The sequence below is a fragment of the Xenopus laevis genome, chromosome 1L (genome assembly GCF_017654675.1).
Source record: "Xenopus laevis strain J_2021 chromosome 1L, Xenopus_laevis_v10.1, whole genome shotgun sequence".
Classification (NCBI taxonomy): Eukaryota; Metazoa; Chordata; class Amphibia; order Anura; family Pipidae; genus Xenopus; species Xenopus laevis.
In genome coordinates this window covers 181,977,736-181,996,326 of record NC_054371.1, presented here as the reverse complement: position 1 = coordinate 181,996,326, position 18,591 = coordinate 181,977,736, and the positions used below count along the sequence as shown (strand labels likewise).

At 35.4% G+C, this 18,591-nt stretch overlaps 1 protein-coding gene across 1 annotated transcript in view; it reads right to left on the bottom strand.

Annotated features, from left to right (window-relative positions):
* Nucleotides 1-18,591, bottom strand: part of fbn2.L (fibrillin 2 (congenital contractural arachnodactyly) L homeolog) — a 142,749-nt gene that overhangs the window by 21,561 nt on the left and 102,597 nt on the right. The window contains exons 38-49 of the mRNA XM_018264131.2: nucleotides 18,496-18,564; nucleotides 16,676-16,801; nucleotides 16,455-16,580; nucleotides 15,864-16,016; nucleotides 14,309-14,377; nucleotides 12,613-12,738; nucleotides 11,873-11,998; nucleotides 10,615-10,740; nucleotides 8,778-8,894; nucleotides 7,413-7,541; nucleotides 4,195-4,314; nucleotides 719-844 (exon numbers count right to left, since the gene is read on the bottom strand). Of these exons, the coding sequence (XP_018119620.1) occupies nucleotides 719-844; nucleotides 4,195-4,314; nucleotides 7,413-7,541; nucleotides 8,778-8,894; nucleotides 10,615-10,740; nucleotides 11,873-11,998; nucleotides 12,613-12,738; nucleotides 14,309-14,377; nucleotides 15,864-16,016; nucleotides 16,455-16,580; nucleotides 16,676-16,801; nucleotides 18,496-18,564 (1,413 nt within the window). The remainder of the gene's footprint in view (nucleotides 1-718; nucleotides 845-4,194; nucleotides 4,315-7,412; nucleotides 7,542-8,777; nucleotides 8,895-10,614; nucleotides 10,741-11,872; nucleotides 11,999-12,612; nucleotides 12,739-14,308; nucleotides 14,378-15,863; nucleotides 16,017-16,454; nucleotides 16,581-16,675; nucleotides 16,802-18,495; nucleotides 18,565-18,591) is intronic.

The window sequence follows — 18,591 nt, the reverse complement described above, 5'->3', positions numbered from 1 at the left end:
ATGTCAAGGTCTGTAAAAGAATATAATTATACAATTTCTACAATTATGTTAATTAAAATAATTCAGAAACTCCATAAATGTGTACAGATTATTAAAAAATATACAGCACAAACTTGTTAAACAATATAAATCGTTAAAGTTGAGTTGTATTTTTTGGAGTGAACCTTTTAAGGCTCTGTAAAGTTAGTGGTTTCTGCAGTTACTTGCTGGCAAGTGAAAGTAGACAGTTTGTGCTCCTTTAAAAAAACAAATAAGATTTTTTTTAAGTTTCCACAAGTCCAGCAAAAACTGTCAGCTCTACTGATTCTGTTCCGCTCAAATGCCATCTGACAAAAACTGACCGAGGAAATCATTTGTGCCATCCACCTCCTAATAAAATGAAACAATGATTTTTTTTATATCTAATTTGACATTAGTCCTATCACATTTTTGGTTAAAAAAAAATCTGATTGAGAGGTCAGTGCAACAAGTGTTTAAAGGGCCACAGAGTTCATTTTTTTTGCAACGCTACAACTACACCAACAGTATATGATAAGCAAAAATGCTGCTTGGTTAAAGAAAAACCTGGTGATTTAGGCTACTGTTTATCCCTGTTTTTGTAAATAAGCCACCTAGGTTGACAGCTTTCATTTTAACAATACAATGTTATTTTTGCTTAAACAGGTATCATAAGCCATCCTTTCAGCATTTAATTATCTTTATTGTTATGGCAACTCACCAAAGCACCTTCGTCCATTTTCTGACAGTACAAATCCTGGTGGGCAGATACACTGAAAACTTCCAGGAGTATTGGAACAAGTTCCAAAAAGGCAGATATTGGGCTCCTCAATACATTCATCAATATCTATACATAAAGCACAAAAATGAATTACGTGGTTTCAGATGCTGTATTACAGGACAGTGGCCAACATGTTGTAGCTCCCACCCTTTCCAGCTACAGTTAGTTAATCTCAGTAGTGACCAATAAAATGGAAGCCATTTGGGAGTTTCATTTTAGTGTAATGAACAAAATGTCTCAATGTCCTCAATATATTGGTATATATAATGGGTTGATGAACTTTTGTCTTTGCCTGTATGATTGTTGTGGTAACAGCCTCATTGCACCCCTGTCTAATGGTTTAGAAATTATAGGTGAGCAAAATGTTCCCTTGTTTATTATAGTTTATACAGATGTTGTAGCTCATAAAACCTGTCATGCTTTTTATCTTTTTGTTTGGAGAAAAAAACCATCAGCAGCAAACAGAGGTACAGGTATGGGATTTGTTATCCGGAAATGCGTTATCCAGAAACCTCCAAATTACAGGATAGCATCTCCCATAGACTCCATTGTATCCAAATAATCCAAATTGTTTTAAATTATTTTCCTTTTCTCTGTAATAATAAAACAGATATTACTAATCCTTATTGGAAACAAAACCAGCCTATTGGGTTTATTTAATGTTTACATAATTTTCTAGTAGACTTAAGGTATGAAAATCCAAAAAACAGAAAGATTTGTTATCCGGAAACCCCCCCCCCCGAATACCTGTATTCGGATGCAGATTCATGTGTGAGTATAGGAACTCACGTGTGGTTTTAAATCAGCCCTTTTCGACTTGCATATGTACAGTAGAATAGAATATGAAAACCTCACACAAGACTTAGGGGCACATTCACTTAGTTTGAGTGAAGGAATAGAATAAAAAATTTCTATTGTTTTTTTGGCTACGTAGACCTTCAACTACAACTTTGAATCAAACGATTCGAACTAAAAATCGTTTGAATATTCGACAATTTGATAGTCAAAGTACTGTCTCTTTAAAAAAAACTTTGACCCCCTACTTCGCCACCTAAAACCTACCGAGGTGCAATGTTAGCCTATGGGGAAGGTCCCCATAGACTTCCTAACAATTTTTTGGCCGAAGAAAAATCGTTGGATCGATGGATTAAAATCCTTCGAATCAAACGTTTCGAAGGATTTAATCGTTCGATCAAACGATTTTTCGTTTGATCGAACTATTTGCGGTAAATCCTTCGACTTCGATATTCGAAGTTGAAGGATTTACATTCGACAGTCGAATATCGAGGGTTAATTAACCCTCGATATTCGAACATATGTAAATCTGCCCCTTAATGTGTCCTGCCTGCATCATAACACAAGTCAAGGGTAACTTGCAGAACCTTATGTGCCCTTTGTGTTACGGAAAAGGCAGATGAAAAAAGAAATGTGCTGAATGTTGGAAAATAGTTTTTTTTTTTTAAAGTTGCTCTTTATTTTTTCTAAGGATGGAAATACTGTAAATCATCAGAGACAAATGATTCTAACCTCATGCACTTTTCCAATAATATGCCTAATGAATCCCTTCTAGTCGTAATCCTGAACATTCTGCTTTAACATTTCCAACAATGACTTCTCATGTTACAGTCTCTGTTTTCATGCTTTGAGAGTATATTGGTTGGGGAGTTTGTCACAGGTAGACAAACCACCCACCAGCCTCTACATGAATCAACTTGTAAAAATATTAAAACAGTGAAGACAGAACTATATATTTATTAAATTACCAACATTTTATATTCAGCACTTTTCTAAGATGAAAAAAGACCCCAAATCATTTAAAGAGTTCTTGGACTGTTTCAGAATGTTAAAACAGCAGACAGACAGCCTTAATGGCGGCATAATCCGATATTTGCCAAGCATTACATTACTGTAGACACTGACATTAAATAAACCGTCTGTCTTTTGACATGTGTAGAAACACTTAGCTATAAAAACACAAAGCTTCTGTTTTGTTAAATTGTACTAACTGCCTTAGTTTTGTATTGCTGATGCTGGAGGCATCTTACTGTAGACTGTATTTTGAATCTGCCAATCAGATACACTTTTATTGGCCACTGCCATTTCTTGTACAGGTATTGGATCTGTTATCTAGAAACCCATTATCCAAAATGCTCCGAATTACAGAAAGGCATCTCCCATAGACTCTATTATAATAAAATAATCCAAATTTTCAAAATTATTTCCTTTTTCTCTGTAATAAAAAACAGTACAGGTATGGGATTCGTTATCCGTAAACCAATGATCCAGAAAGCTCGAAATTACAAGATGTCCATCTCCCATAGACTCCATTTTATCCAAATAATACAAATTTTTAAAAATGATTTCCCTTTTCTCTGTAATAATAAAACAGTAGCTTGCACTTGGTCCAAACTAAGATATAATTAATCCTTTTTGGATGCAAAATCAACCTATTGGGTTTATTTAATGTTTACATGATTTTCTAGTAGAGTTAAAGTACGAAGAGCCCAATTAAGGAAAGATCTGTTATCTGGAAAGACCCAGGTCCCGAGCATTCTGGATAACAGGTTCTATACCTGTACCTTGTACTTGATTAAAACAAATATATTATTATTTTTTATTGGAAGCAAAACCAGCCTATTGGGTTTATTTAATGTTTATATGATTTTCTAGTAGAGTAAAAGTATGAAGGTCCAAAAAACAGAATATCCACTATCCGGAAAACCCCAGGTCCCAAGCATTCTAGATAACAGGTCCTATACCTGTACCCACAATGGACCATCGTGTTGCGTCTTAATGTAGTAGCATCTAGTTTAAGATGGTATTGGGAATTTTGATACAAGTACTGGCAAAGAATAAAGATTGTTTTCTAAAAACACAGTTGTTGGGATATTTTATTGGTCAATAACAAAGTGCAAATGATTAAGGGGCCCATTTACTTAGCTCGAGTGAAGGAATAGACTAAAAAAAACTTTGAATTTTGAATGTTTTTTGTGCTACTTCGACCATCAAATGGGCTACTTCGACCTTCGAATCAAACGATTCAAACTAAAAATCATTCGACTCTTCAACCATTCGATAGTCGAAGAACTTTCTCTTTAAAAAAAAAACTTCGACCCCCTCGTTCGCCACCTAAAACCTACCGAAGTCAATGTTAGCCTATGGGGAAGGTCCCCATAGGCTTTGCTATCTTTTTTTGGTCGACGAAAAATCGTTCGATCGATGGATTAAAATCCTTCGAATCGAACGATTCGAAGGATTTAATCGTTTGCGAATTGCGGTAAATCCTTCGACTTTGATATTTGAAGTCGAAGGATTTAACTTCGACAGTCGAATATCGAGGGTTAATTAACCCTCGATATTCGACCATAAGTAAATTTGCCCCTAAGTGTCAATAGCTTTTTCTTTTCTGCAGTTACCTATGCAATGATCACGCTCAACTTCATATCCTGGAGGGCAGATGCACCTAAAAGAACCTTCAAGATTTTGACAGGTGCCAGGGGAACATGAACCAGGAAAAGCCACACATTCATTAATATCTGTGAGGGAAAAAATAATAAGTGTATATAGAATCACAACTATTACAATGATCTGCAATGACAAATTTAATTTAATAGATTTAAATAGATGCTAAAATATATTTTAATAACTTTTAACTACAATACTTTTACTACAATAAACAACACTCCCATATTAAAGGGATCCTAAGAAAACAATGTCTCAGTCTATTTATTAAAGTGTTTAATTACTTTTATTGTAACAGAATGTAAAACTTGCAGTAAGATTAAGGGGCAGATTTAATAAGGGTCAAAGTTAAAATTTGAATTTTCAAATTCGATTTGAGTTTTTTTAGTGGCCAAAACTGTCAAATTAGACTAGGGAATTGTTAAAATTTGATTTGATTTTTTTTTAAATTTGATTTTCGAAATTTACCATAAACTGGCAGTTTAAGAACTCAAAATTGATGATTCGCCACCGTAAAACTTCTGTTTTAGCCTATGGAAGACGTCCTGGGATCATTTTAGAATTGTTTGAAGCCTTCCTGACAATTGAGTTTTTTTTTAAAACAACTCAAATCGAGCTTTAAAAACTCGAATTGAATTTTAAATTTGTTACGAATTTGCGGGTCGATCTTATTCACCTGAGTTTATAAAATTAAATATTTTTTTTTTAATAAATTGCAATTGGGTGAACTTCGAGTTCATGGAGTTTATGGGATTTTTAAATAACTCCCATGAACTCAAAATTCGACCCTTGATAAATCTGCCCCCAATATATATTTATTAATTTCTGTTATTTTCCTTTGGGTAGAATTCCTATGTAAAGACCCTAGTGCTGTTTATAAAAGAGTATGCCATCAAAAGTATACACTTCAATGGACTTTAATGAAACTGGAGAAAATCTATTAAAGCTTCTTAGAAACAGACATAGTTAGTAAATTATATAAGAACATATGTATCTTACAAAATGTTACTTGCTATGGTGGTTTCTATGGGTATCACATGTGGTTTTTCTGGCATTTCAATGCATTTTAAATACGTCTTTTACATGCTGATGTAAAGTGCTCCGTTCCCTCTGTCAGTAAATGTAACGGAGTGGTAGCAGGGCACAAAGAGCAAAGCTTTGCTGTTAGGGGTTGTGAGTTAGTTTGGCAGACGCATAGACATTTAACACTGTTTGGGGTGCACCACAGACACTATGATCAAGTCTGGAGTGAAGCTGGAAAAAATGACTGCAACTGGAATTGTGGTTACTGCACTCATGCTAGTGTCCCTAACAGTTTTCATAAACTCAGGCCTGCTCATTAAATTTAGTAAACACTACAGTGTACATAATGCCATTCATAATTTCTTTACAAGTACAAATATTTCATCTTATTTATAAGAACTTGTGGAAAAAAGAAATATATACTGGTCTTTCCCAAGTGCCCCATCACTTTAATGCCTACAGTAAAGGCCACAAATGGTCCTAAAGGTCGCTAAATAGGTTAATAAAGCTTCTGTAAAACAGATGTCATAAATCATTATTTGCAAAGGGTATTAAATTAACTTTTTGGGGGTTATTTACTAAACTCCGAATGCAAAAATCAGACTTTTAAAAAATCAAAAATTTTTCGGAATTGATTAAACCCTGAAGATGGAAATGTTTTTGACTGAAAATCCGGCATCTCTGACCTATCGAGGTTGCATATAAGTCAATAGGAGAAGTCCCAATGATTTTTTGATGTGCACTTGGTTTTGGCCAATACCCCGAAGTTTTCGTCATTTTCGGGTGAAAATTATGAAAAAATCATGAGAATCGGATGAAAAAGTCAGATAAATTAGTGAAAATCTGATTTTTTTTTCCAGCAAAGCAAATTTGCGGGAAAATTTAATAATAAATAAGCGTAAAAAAAACGGGATTTGATCGGAGTTTGTAGCAGAAAATATTAAGATAAATTTGGATAAATAACCCCCTTAGTATGATGTAGTGAGTGTTTCTGTTTTATTTTTAATTCTTTGTGTTTAAGTTATTTAGCATTTTATTCAAGCTCTCCAGTTTGCAAATTCAGCAATCCACTTGCTAGGGTCCAAATTACCCTAGCAACCATGTATTGATATGTATAAGACTATGAATAGGAGAGGCCCTGAATAAAAAGAAAAGTAATAAATATAACAATAAATGTGTAGCATTTGTTTTTAGATGGGGTCAGTGGTCCCCCATTTGAAAGCTGGAAAGAGTCAGTAGAAGAAGGCTAATAATTTAAAGCCAATTGAAAAGTTGGTTAGAATTAGCCATTCTATAACATACCACCCCTTTAATCGTGAACAACACCATTATTTTCTGCTTGCCAATACTGGAAATATGCTTGGCAAGTTTTGACAAAACTTCAAAACCCCACATATGCTTCAAGTCCTAGCTCTTCAACAACAGTAATAACGCTAAAGAAATCAAAAGCTTTTTTTTAACGATATGCACTAATTGATTAGGACCTGTAACCTTAATTACAGCTAATCAAACATACAATGAGAAATGTAAAAACATAAAGTATGTTGTACTGTACAATTCGGTGCACTATATAATCATGTCCCAGACTTGCAAAGTAGAAATCAAACGATGGAGAATTGGAGAAAACAAATTATTTTACACACATTATCCTTTTCCTTAATTAGAATACTCATGTGAAAACCCACAGCCAATTATTAATGGCAGAGAACTGCTTGATTTTTCTCAAATGTGATTTCATTACAATGGCATGCGTGACATTGTTTATCTCCAGATCTACCCGTAAAAAAAATATGACCAATTATGACTGCGTCCTTGGCAAAGAAAGCCCAATACATAAAAAAGGTTTGGTTAAAAGATTAGAATTAGTTTAAAAGGGATGTTTACTTAAAAATTACATTTTCTGTGGTGTACACAACAGAATACTAAGACAATCTGCAATTGTTTCTTGTTAAAGTGATACATTGCTTGCTTGCTCTCATGAACTAATCTCTCTTCTTATTTTTTCTAATTTTTTAGGCTATTTTTGCATTGTTCAATAAGGATCTCTTTAACATTTCTCGTAGTTTTATGAACAGACATGTTTGCTCTTGGCCATTTCTGTATTCTATTTTTATATATATGGAATATTTTCCTTATAGTTCAGACATACCTATGCAGTTTTTGCCATCTGGAGTGAGTTCATAGCCTTCATTACACAAACATATGAAGGAGCCGATTTCATTAAAGCAATGCCCATTCCTGCACACCTGCCCGAAAAAGGAGTTGCACTCATCAATATCTGCAAAGGAAAAATAGTCAGTAAGAAAAAAAGCTATTTATGGCATGCAATGCCCAAGTCTTCTGGAGGGGACACATTTCTGTTTTTATGCACATTTAGCTTTTGGGGCCTGGGTTCTATCCAAGTGTTACATTTGTGTTGCCTGAGTCAGCAAATGTTAGCTACTCTGTATACTGTATGTTCTTTCTTCTCTGGTAAATGAAGCAATACACAAAGCATGTCAATGCAGTGATACCACAAATGTTTATAAATTCCGTGCAGCATGTATATGGAAAACAGATGTTTTGTTACACTTACTACACATTTTTGTACAGTCTTCAAAGGAAAAGGTACAGTAGAGCTGGATATCTGAATTTTACTGTGATGGTCATCTGTCTGCCCGCTGGCTCAGGCATGGCTAACAAGTGGTCCTCCAGATGTTGTTGACTCACAACTACCCGCATCCTCTGAGAGCTTAAGGTTTTGGGATTACTTTATGTTGCAGATGAACAACATCTGGAGGGATCACATTTTGCATGTCTGCTCTATCTGCTGTTGAATTTTGAAAATCTGCTGAATGTCCAATGTTTGGGGCTCTTGTCTTGTGTGTGTCTTGGGGGGCTACAGAGTATATATTTCCAACTACTACATTATTCAACAGCAAAACAGCTATATTACTCCCAGCTCAAGTCACGGCTGTTGATTTTGAAAACTGTAATATGATACGGGGTAAAATGTTTTTATGATCTTGGTCCTCATTAGTAAAGCAAACAAGTTTCCAAAAGGCAAATTGCCTTTTTATTAGGGATGCACCCAGGATTTGGTTCGGGATTCAGCCTTTTTCAGCAGGATTCTGATTAGGTTGAATCCTTCTGCGTGGCCGAACCAAATCCTAATTTGCATATGCAAATTAGGGGCAGGGAGGGAAATCGCATAACATTTTGTCACAAAACAAGAAAGTAAAAAATGTTTCCACTTCCCACCCCTAATTTGCATATGCAAATTCGGATTCGGTTCAGTATTCAGGATTCGGGGGTTCAGCCGAATCCAATATAGTGGATTCGGTGCATCCCTACTTTTTATCACATTTGGGAGAGTGGGGGTGAAGCAGTCTACATGATTCAATGGTCCATTTGTGTATAATAAAATCATAGAAAACATGACTTTTGATGTTAACACGTCTTTGGCTTCTATAGTATAATTTCTAATGACTGAATGTTTAAACAATAGCATCAGTGTGTGTAGATGATGACATACCCAAGCAGTCGTTATTGTGAGTCACCTCAAAGCCTGGGTAGCACAGACAGTTATATGAGCCAACTGTGTTTTTACAAGTCCCATTTCCACATGGCTGTCGCTCACACTCATCAATATCTACAAAACAGAGAATAACATATTAAGAAATTTCCTGCCAGCAATTGAAAAAAAATCCATTTGATAACAAAGCTACATTTTTGGCTGCTCAAATTTGCTATGGCAGTGGGGTGAAGTGTTCATACTTGTGCTGCATATATTTATTTATCAAAAAAAGGCAAAACGATTAACATACTTATATAAGAAAAACCTTTGCCTATATTGAGTAATTTAGAGCTATGGCAACTCTTCAGCTTGCCTAACAACAGCAATGTATATTCACTATGTTTTCATAGTATGCCTGCCAATTCCTCTTCCTCCCTTACCTCCTCCTCCATTCTGGATTGCTTGCACAATTTTTTTCCATCTTGCTTCTTCCCAACTTCATGTGTTTTATCCAGCTATGAACCTGCATTCTACTAATGCCCTTCTTTCAACCACCTAGAAGCAAAATACTATCTTCTCTTTTCTTATACAGGTATAGGACTGTTATCCAGAAACCTTCATAAATAAAGCTCTGAATTATGAGAAGGCCACTACCCTGAGGGGCACATTTACTTAGCTCGAGTGAAGGATTAGAAGGAAAAAAACTTTGAATTTCGAATGTTTTTTTTGGCTACTTCGACCATCGAATTGGCTGCTTCGACTATGAATCGAACGATTCGAACAAAAAATAGTTTGACTATTCGACCATTCAATAGTCGAAGTACTGTCTCTTTAACAAAAAAAATCGACCACCTACTTCACTACCTAAAACCTACCGAGCATCAATGTTAGCCTTTGGGGAAGGTCCCCATAGGCTTTCTAGCCAATTTCTGATCGAAGGAATTTCGTTCGATCAATGGATTAAAATCCTTCGATTCGAAGGATTTAATCGTTCAATTGAACGATTATTCCTTCGATCACTCGATCGAATGAATAGCGCTAAATCCTTCGACTTCGATATTCCAAGTATTTAACTTTGAGGGTTAATTAACCCTCGATATTTGACCATTAGTAAATGTGCCCCTGAGTGTCCATTATAAGCAAACAGTTCTAGTTTTTGAAAGCGATTACTTTTTTCTCTAAAAATGACACAGTACCCTGTACTTGGTCCCAATTCAGCTGCATGTTTATATTTGTTGGTGTCATTCAATCCTATTGGGTTTAATGAATGTTTTTATATGGGTTTTTTTAGCAGAGTTAAGGTATGGAGAAGAAAGATCCCTTATCCAGAAAACCCCAGGTCCCAAGCTTTCTGGATAACAGATCCTATACCTGTACTCCATCGACCCAGAGTATATTCCACACAGACGGCTATAGAAATGAACCAGCAGAATCCAGCTGTATTATGCAGGTTTTTATTGGGTATCTGGTGGTGTGTGAATACTGTGGTAACAGCTGCACAATACAACCAGCTTCCCCTGCGTTTTTCTCCAGTTTGTATCGCTATGTGCGCCAACATTTCTTCCTCCCAAAAAGTTGCTTTACCTTCATATTATTAACTTTTCAACTTTTATATGCCTTTTTTTTTATATCTTTGGCATGGTATTTCTTCACCCTCATTAATTTCTAAACTTCTCCAAAAACACAGCTCTACTCTCATTTATTATCACATATTTGCTCCTGACTGCTATGCCATGACATTAACATTTACATTTATAAAGCATAGCTCTTCTGTGTTTTTATGCTTTATATAAACAGATTCATCATTTCATTAGCTGTGATAAATGCTAGTACTATAATTGCTGCCAGTACTTACCCATGCACATTGTCTGATCAGGGGAAACTCGAAATCCATTGTTACATACACAATGATAACTCCCTTCGGTGTCCACACATGTACCGTGACTACAAACATTTGGAATTTCCAGACATTCATTGCGGTCTGAAAATATACAAAGAAGGCTTCATTAAATAATGGAAACCAAATTTCTCAAAAGTTATTTGCAATACTAAATAGAAAAAATCTATAAATGTTTAGTTAGAAAGTCTCTGGATTCCATCATATTACTTGTCTTAATAACCAAAAATGGGTCTTTATGGAATTTATAATATAAAAACAAGAATTTGACAGCAGAAAATAACCAGTTGTTATTGTGGACATTCTTGATAGACCAGTTAGTTAATTTCTGTTGTCACATGTTTGTCAATGTTTCTGTGATGTCTACTTATATATGAAATCCCAGTCTGAATCTGGAATTAAGTACATCCCTACAAGACATTCTGTATAACAATGTACTAATGGGGGAGTTAGAAACATTTTTGAAACTCAAACTCCTCAAGAATCCAATCTTCAGCAATGTTATATATACTGTACATTAATAAGGTCACATTTTCTCTGACCATACAATGTATGCAGATAATATTAAGCCAATTGAAGGTATTTGCTGTCTGGGAAAATAGGGTTTGAGTACTGCTTCTCATTTAGTTTCATAGATAATAACAACCAGACTGGTGCTGCGTGAGCCCCAACAAGCAATAAATTATATTTATTTTAGGACAGTCATAATTGTATGGGAATTTGGTTTTACAACATAAACATAATAATCTTGCCATGTAGGCTCTTCTTTGATTAATTATGTACCAATTATATTAATTGCCATATTTTCTTATGCTATGCTGTACTTGTCATATTTCAGATATTTTAGAAAACATAAGCAAAAATCCCTGCAATTACACAAAATATATATACGGTAATATATAATGTTTGTATGATTATGGATTGTCCCCTATATTTCTACCAGCAGTAGTGAGCAGTATACTTTGATCTGAAGGCTGGGAGATGTATTTGATAAATCTTCCTGAAAAGATATGCTCAAGAGCTCTGGCATTGAAAGAGATTGTCAACAAAGTTGAGTTGTCAAACCTGACCAGAATTTCATTTTTTCGAGAACAGATGCACTTGTTCTGGTAACTGTTTTGTATTTTACAGTAACTTTATAAAAAACAGACACACATTAAATTCAAAGAAACCTTAATCGCTACAGAGGGTGATTAGGGAAGGGGAGCACTCTTACCAATACAAGCACCATTGGGTAAAAGCTTGAAGCCCGTGGAGCATTCACATCGATAGGTCCCAGGACTGTTAATGCAATCAGCATTTCTCTGACAAAAATAATCGCCACTGCTGCACTCATCAATATCTAAAACATAAAAAGCGACATTGATTTTATTTTTTCTCAATTTTATGGATTTAACTTTATAATAAGCTTATTTAGGGGCAGATTAACTGAAATTTGAATGGTAAATTCTAATTTGAATTTTCAAGTTGTTTTTTTTTTTGGTTAAAACTCAGATTTTCGAGTTGGAAAAAGCCAAACTCGAATTCGAATTTCAGGATTTACCTTGACCCTGGAAACAACTTAAATTCGATAGGTCATCACCTAAAATCTGCCAGGTTCATGTAGGAGTCAAGACAGTTGACCCATTTGAAGATGTTAATAGCCTTCCTGACATTCGAGTTCTTTTACAATTTGAGTTTGATTCGATTCGAGTTTTCGGGTCGTTTCTATTCGATTGCATTATAGATGTTCAAGTTTTTTCTTAAATGAGATACCATTCCAGTTTCAGGTCATTTGAGTTAAAAAATCTAACACAACCGTTGATAAATAATCCCCTTAAAGTCAACTAGAACTGCTTTCTAGATTTTCCCCTAAACCCCATTATCTCCTAAATATAATCTTTGAAACAAAATAAAGCAATGGCCATTTGTGTAACCAAACGTAACTATTGGTTCCTTTCAGGCTAACATTTTTACCTTCACAAACCAGGAGTAAGTCATTGTAGCTGAATCCTGTTGGACATTCACAGCGGAAGCTCCCAATCTGATTGATGCAGACTCCATTTGTACAGATTCCAGGGATCTCCTTGCACTCATCAATGTCTAAAATGAGAAAACAGCACAGTTCATCTAAAGAGTAACATTACTAAATAACATACATGTCATGATAATCCAAAAAGGACTCTTAATATGAACATGATTTGGGTGAAAAAATCTTGGGGCCAATTTATAAACTATTTTAAATTGGTTCCCATGTCAAAGAGTTCAAGGAGAAGGAAAAGCCTGCAGCACTTGGGGGTGCCAAATGTTAGGCATCCCCAAGTGATTGTAGTTACTTACCTGAAACCCCCGGCCGGTGCTCGTATCAACCTATAACTGCACCGGCCTGGGGTTATACCAGTGAGCACCACGGAGCGATCCTGTTACGTCTTCTTCTGTCTTCAAATTTCCTGGGGCAAACACATGCGCAGTTGAACGAAAAAGCCGCCTTTTTAGTTAAAGTTCGGCATTTCGTTCTACTGTGCATGCGAAGCTGCGAGAAGGAGGAAGACGAAATAAGATCGATCCGTGGTGCTCACTGGTATAACCCTGAGCTGGTGCAGTTTTCTGCTGATAGGAGCACCAGCCTGGGGTTTCTGGTAAGTAACTACAATCACTTGGGGGTGCCTAACATTTGCCACCCAAATTGCTGTAAGCCTTTCCTTATCCTTTAATGATATTTTAAGATTTAAACTCAGTTGTCATGTCTCGGACTGGTGACAGTGCCTCTCCCCAAAGAGCAAAACAGCGTTCCACTGCTCAGAGCAGCTAAACACATTCTGCTGAATGGACACAGATATTACATTTGATAAATGTGCCAATTCATTAAAACGTAGAACTAATCAAAAAACAAAATGGCTTCATTCTTAAAGAATCAGCTTATTTTATTATTATTATCTAAGTACTAGATCAACACACTTTAATTCTAAAATACTTACGAAGGCTGCATTCGAAATGCAATATCCTAGCAAAACTATGGCACTAAATGTTTATGTAGCAGCAGTTTTAAGGAAGCTATAATAAAAAATCATTGTCCAAAATGTATTTTTACTATTTACTGCCCTGGAAATATAAATGCTCTGCATTCCTGTAGTTCTAGTGCCACAAAAAAAAAAGACTAAACAGAAGCTACACATTCAGTGTAGTATAGAGTCTGATAAAAGCAGCAGCAAATAACTTTAGGGCCTGACAAGATGCCATTTTCAATTGTGTAAATGCTTATATGTGTCTTTCTCTGTGCATACATTTATTGTATTGTTTCACAGTGACTAGTGGGAAAACTAGCATTTTATCATGCTTAGTTTGAATCTCTTTAGCTGTACAAACTCCATGTCAGCAACTTTCCATACCTTCACCACTAAGACACTAGAAGCAGGGTAAGTTAGCATTTTAAAACTTTGTAGAGGGTCTGATGTGGAGTTTGTACAAACATGGAAATCACAATCAATATTCAACAATTTGTTTTGTATAATATCTCCTATATCCTCAGTATCCTATCAATTAAAAAATATAACCTACAAATTAAAACACATTACCGGTAAGACAAATGTAGAGCCAACAGGAATATGGAAACAAAGCTTTCAGGATTGTGACGATACAGTTCTAAAGAAGAAGTTAAATCTCTACAACTTACCAACAGCTTTGCCAGTGTGTATATCAAACGTGAAACCAGGGATAGATCCACAGAGATTCTTAAAATTAGCTTTAAAACATTAAGAAAAAACTGGTGTCATTTTGTGACATTAATAATATATCAGCAAAAGCTGTAGGTATGATTGGAATTATACCAAACAAGCTAAATCTGGCTATTACTGTGAATAATGTTTCCAAAAAGAACTATGCCATTCTACCACTAAGCATTTTTACCAGATGAAACCTCTGTAATTTACTGTCCAATTTCTTACTTCCTCCTTCCTTCCCCTAACACAATGCATAAAAATTCCTATTGACAGGCTGAATGTATTTTTAAAGCTGTGTTATATTATTTGTGATCTTGATAAAGGTTTCACATAATGTCACTAGATCATTTGAAAAATCAGGTGCTTCTAAGAAGGTCCAACTACACTCACACTCATAGTCATTATTGGCTCCAGTTTAAAAACAGACAAAAGGATCAAGACCTGACACATTTCCGGCTCTTACACCCTTAATCATAGGACTATAAAGACTACTATTTTATTTTACTTTACTGTCCAAACTTTGAGTACAGCCACAGAGTGCATAAGTAGTGTATCTTTTTTTCATTTAACAATATTATAGAGCCTCAATATTAATTAGATCAGATCAAAGATAATTGTGCATATTGCTAGATAAATGCTTAGAAGTGCCAAGAATTGAAAATTCTTGAATATTAGTTTGTTAGCATGGCTCAGTTTAATTTGTACGTCTTTTTTTGCTTCTATACATTTACAGTGCATTACTCAAAAGCAGTAAATACCCACACTGAAATGCATGAATCTCATTCCCATGTGTAAGAGCACAATGATACAGTTTGCTGTGCTGCATTCATTGCCAATGTTTTTGTATTAGTATTAAATGCAATGTGTACAACCGTTCTAGCTGGATTTTCCCTGAGAATCCCTAAATATCAACGTTATCTGATAATCTCGGTCAAATAACAATAACATCAAAATCAGTTTTTGTGACAGTAATAATCTATCAAGCATATCTGATTTAGTCCAGTCATTATGTTAGATTGTTTATTGAAACATCAATATCTTCAGTAACTCATTCTCTTTATACAGTATGTGTCAGTGGAAACACAATTTTACATGTTAATTCTGTTCACCTCCTGCTGATTTTAATGCTGGAAAAAGCTGAAGAATGTCTGTAATAAGGTTGGCAGACTTTCTTCTTATTTACAAAACAATTCCCAGGACATCTTCCCACTCCCCACTAGGCTTGTGTGATTTAAAACTAAAGCATTACATTCATTACACAGATGCACGTTAATCGGTATTAAACATGTTTGCAAGGGATTAACATCCTGTGGAGAGACATCAGATTGTTTGACCATAATAACAACTGTGAGAATCTAGAAGTGGTCTTCTGTTGATAAATGTGATAAAATTTGGCTGTTTAAACCATCAGGATCCCCCACCCAAATTACCTGTATCCTACTGTATAAACTGTTTAAGGTAGTTGTTCATGCTATAGTACATTGAGTGTATAAATATGAAATGCTTTACCTGTTCCTGGGGTTGGGCATGGCTCACAAGGCTTGCTCCAGGCTTTACCAATATTATAGGTGCAGCAGCACATCTTTTTTGTTACATTAAATGGCAGTTCATTATCACATGTTGTTCCATTGTAAGTTCGATAACAAAAACTCTTCCGCATATCTACAACAGATATTATTAGTCACAGATTATATCATGGATATGGAAACACCTTCATTTATAACACACCACTAAATATAAAAATTTGTATATGATATAATAATTTACTAATGCTTTCTATGAAACGATCATTTCCAATTAGTCCATAACAATCACTAGTTTCTATTGCCATGGCTATTGATCCATAATAAACCAGACACCTTTATTATGAATTGATTACATTTTTGTACATGCACTTACAGGAAAGTCGATTTAATCAATATCTAACAGTCAAATTCACCTGAAACACAATTGTCCATAACTCTCTAAAGATTCACCATCTCAGACCATTTGTTTTTTTGGCTGAAATTCTGAAGACATGGATAATAAATGTTGGCTCATTATAATTCCGTTATATGTTTTCAAACATGAAAATACACAATTGGTATCACAGTTACATACCCATGCAATTATGTCCTCCATTAACTTGCATATACTCTGATGGGCAAATGCATGTATAATTCCCCAAGGTATTATAACAGGTTCCTGGTCCACAAACACCAGGTTGGGTAAAGCATTCATCAATATCTACAACAGAAAAAATAGTCAAGAACAGATCACAAAACAGACAAGCGTTTCTGCTCACTGTGGTTCTCTTTTGCTCCAGTGTATTTGTTTATTACCTTCACAAATACGTGTCTCCTCACTGAGATAGTAACCCTGTGGACATTCACACTGGAAGCTTCCAAATGTATTTATACAGTTACCACCTTGGCAGAGACCTGGTAATTCTTGGCACTCATCAATATCTAAATTAATTAAAAAAAATATATATATATATATTTTGAAATAGTTAAAGCATTTAACAAGTATAGAGGACACATTAGTAAACTGGTAATATACCAAACAATTGTTATATTTAAATGTGACTTCATAAGTTAACTCCATTATTGGGGCAGTGGAGGGAATAGAAGCCGATTTATCAAAATGCCATTTTTTTTTAATTCAAATAAACTTAAAATTTTACCAAACTCAAATGTTTACTTATTTATTTGAATCTAAAAAAATTATCAAATAAAAAACCGTGAACAAAACCCATAATTTTCAAAGGGTCTACAAACTCTTCAAAAAACCTGTAAAAAGTAAATTAAAGTAAAAAATCTATTCCTCCCCCCTCCAATACTACTGCTATCCTGGACAAAATTAACTATATTTAAAATTTAATACATAGATAATGCAATAAAATCTCACGAAAGTACGTGTGAGCTCCTGCTAGCCGACTTCTTTTTAAAACCGGAAGTTACTTGAGCTGCTTTACAGATGATTATCAGTCTGGAGTACATTTACACCAATTGTTATGGTTATACAGAACATGAGGTGTCTCCCCTGCTAGTAGTCTGCTAATCTGCATGAACATGCGAATGAGTCCACCATACTGCCACTAAAGGTGGCCATAGACACACAGATCCGATCGTACGAATCGAGGATTCGTACAATTTTCGGATGGTGTGTGGCGTGTGCCGACATCTTTCGCCCGGCGGAGATCGGTCGTTTGGTCGATCGGTCAGGTTCCCGCCGGAGCTCATGGCACATCGTAATCTGATCGTTCGGCCATACAGCCGAACAATCAGATTACCTCCGATATAGCCATGCCTGTTAATGGCATATCGGGGAAAGATACGCTCGTTTGGCAACATTGCCAAACGAGCGGATCTTTGCATCTATGGCCACCTTAAAAGTTGGGTGAATGGAGAAGGAATGAATCGATGCGTAGCTGGCACAGGGGGAAAAGTTAGGCTGAGTTTTATTCCATTAAGGAGAGAGAGAGAGAGAGGAAAGAATGTCATTAAAATGGTTTTTCTTCTCTGTTTTTGTTGTTTTAACAGCATATTCACAAAAGTGTCTGTAAACTGTTACCAAAAAATTAAAAGTGGTGGCTGAGTTGGAATTTTGGTGGATTTCTGTTTGTGAATATGAAGATTGTATGTATACCAGTTTTAGTACCCCTTTTAATAAAAAAAAGCTTTCTCCGGTAACCCTGTAAGAGTTAATGGCAGACATTCCATACCGCACATGTCTTGGAGGAAGAGCTATGGGATCAGATTTGCAGAAGGTCTGGGACTACAGAAGACAGTTCACAGCAAGCAGACAGTGGAATTGGAAGTACAATTTGTACAACAAACACCTAAACATGAAATGGGACTATCTGTGCCAGCTGGCATTTAACAGCCAGATCTCTTTTCAATAACCATTACAAACTAAGGAACCAAATATGCTCTTATATGGATAGTGGGCACAAAACACATGGCACTGGAACAATCAACTGGATAGCTAGGGTAGATTTCATGGATCTTTGTTGTAGTTGACATAGTTTTATACAGTGTTACTGCTATTTTATGGAATGTAAAAAATTATCAGTGCAGTAAAATAAACAACTTTTCAAACCACGCTAAACTCAAAACTATGATTAACTTCATGCATGTACACTTTATTAAATTCTCACCTTCTAAAATGATGGTTATGGGGTTGGGTCTGAAGCCTTCTCCTCCTGGACACAGTGTATTGTATTCAGCTTAAAATTAAAGGTTTAGATGTTAAG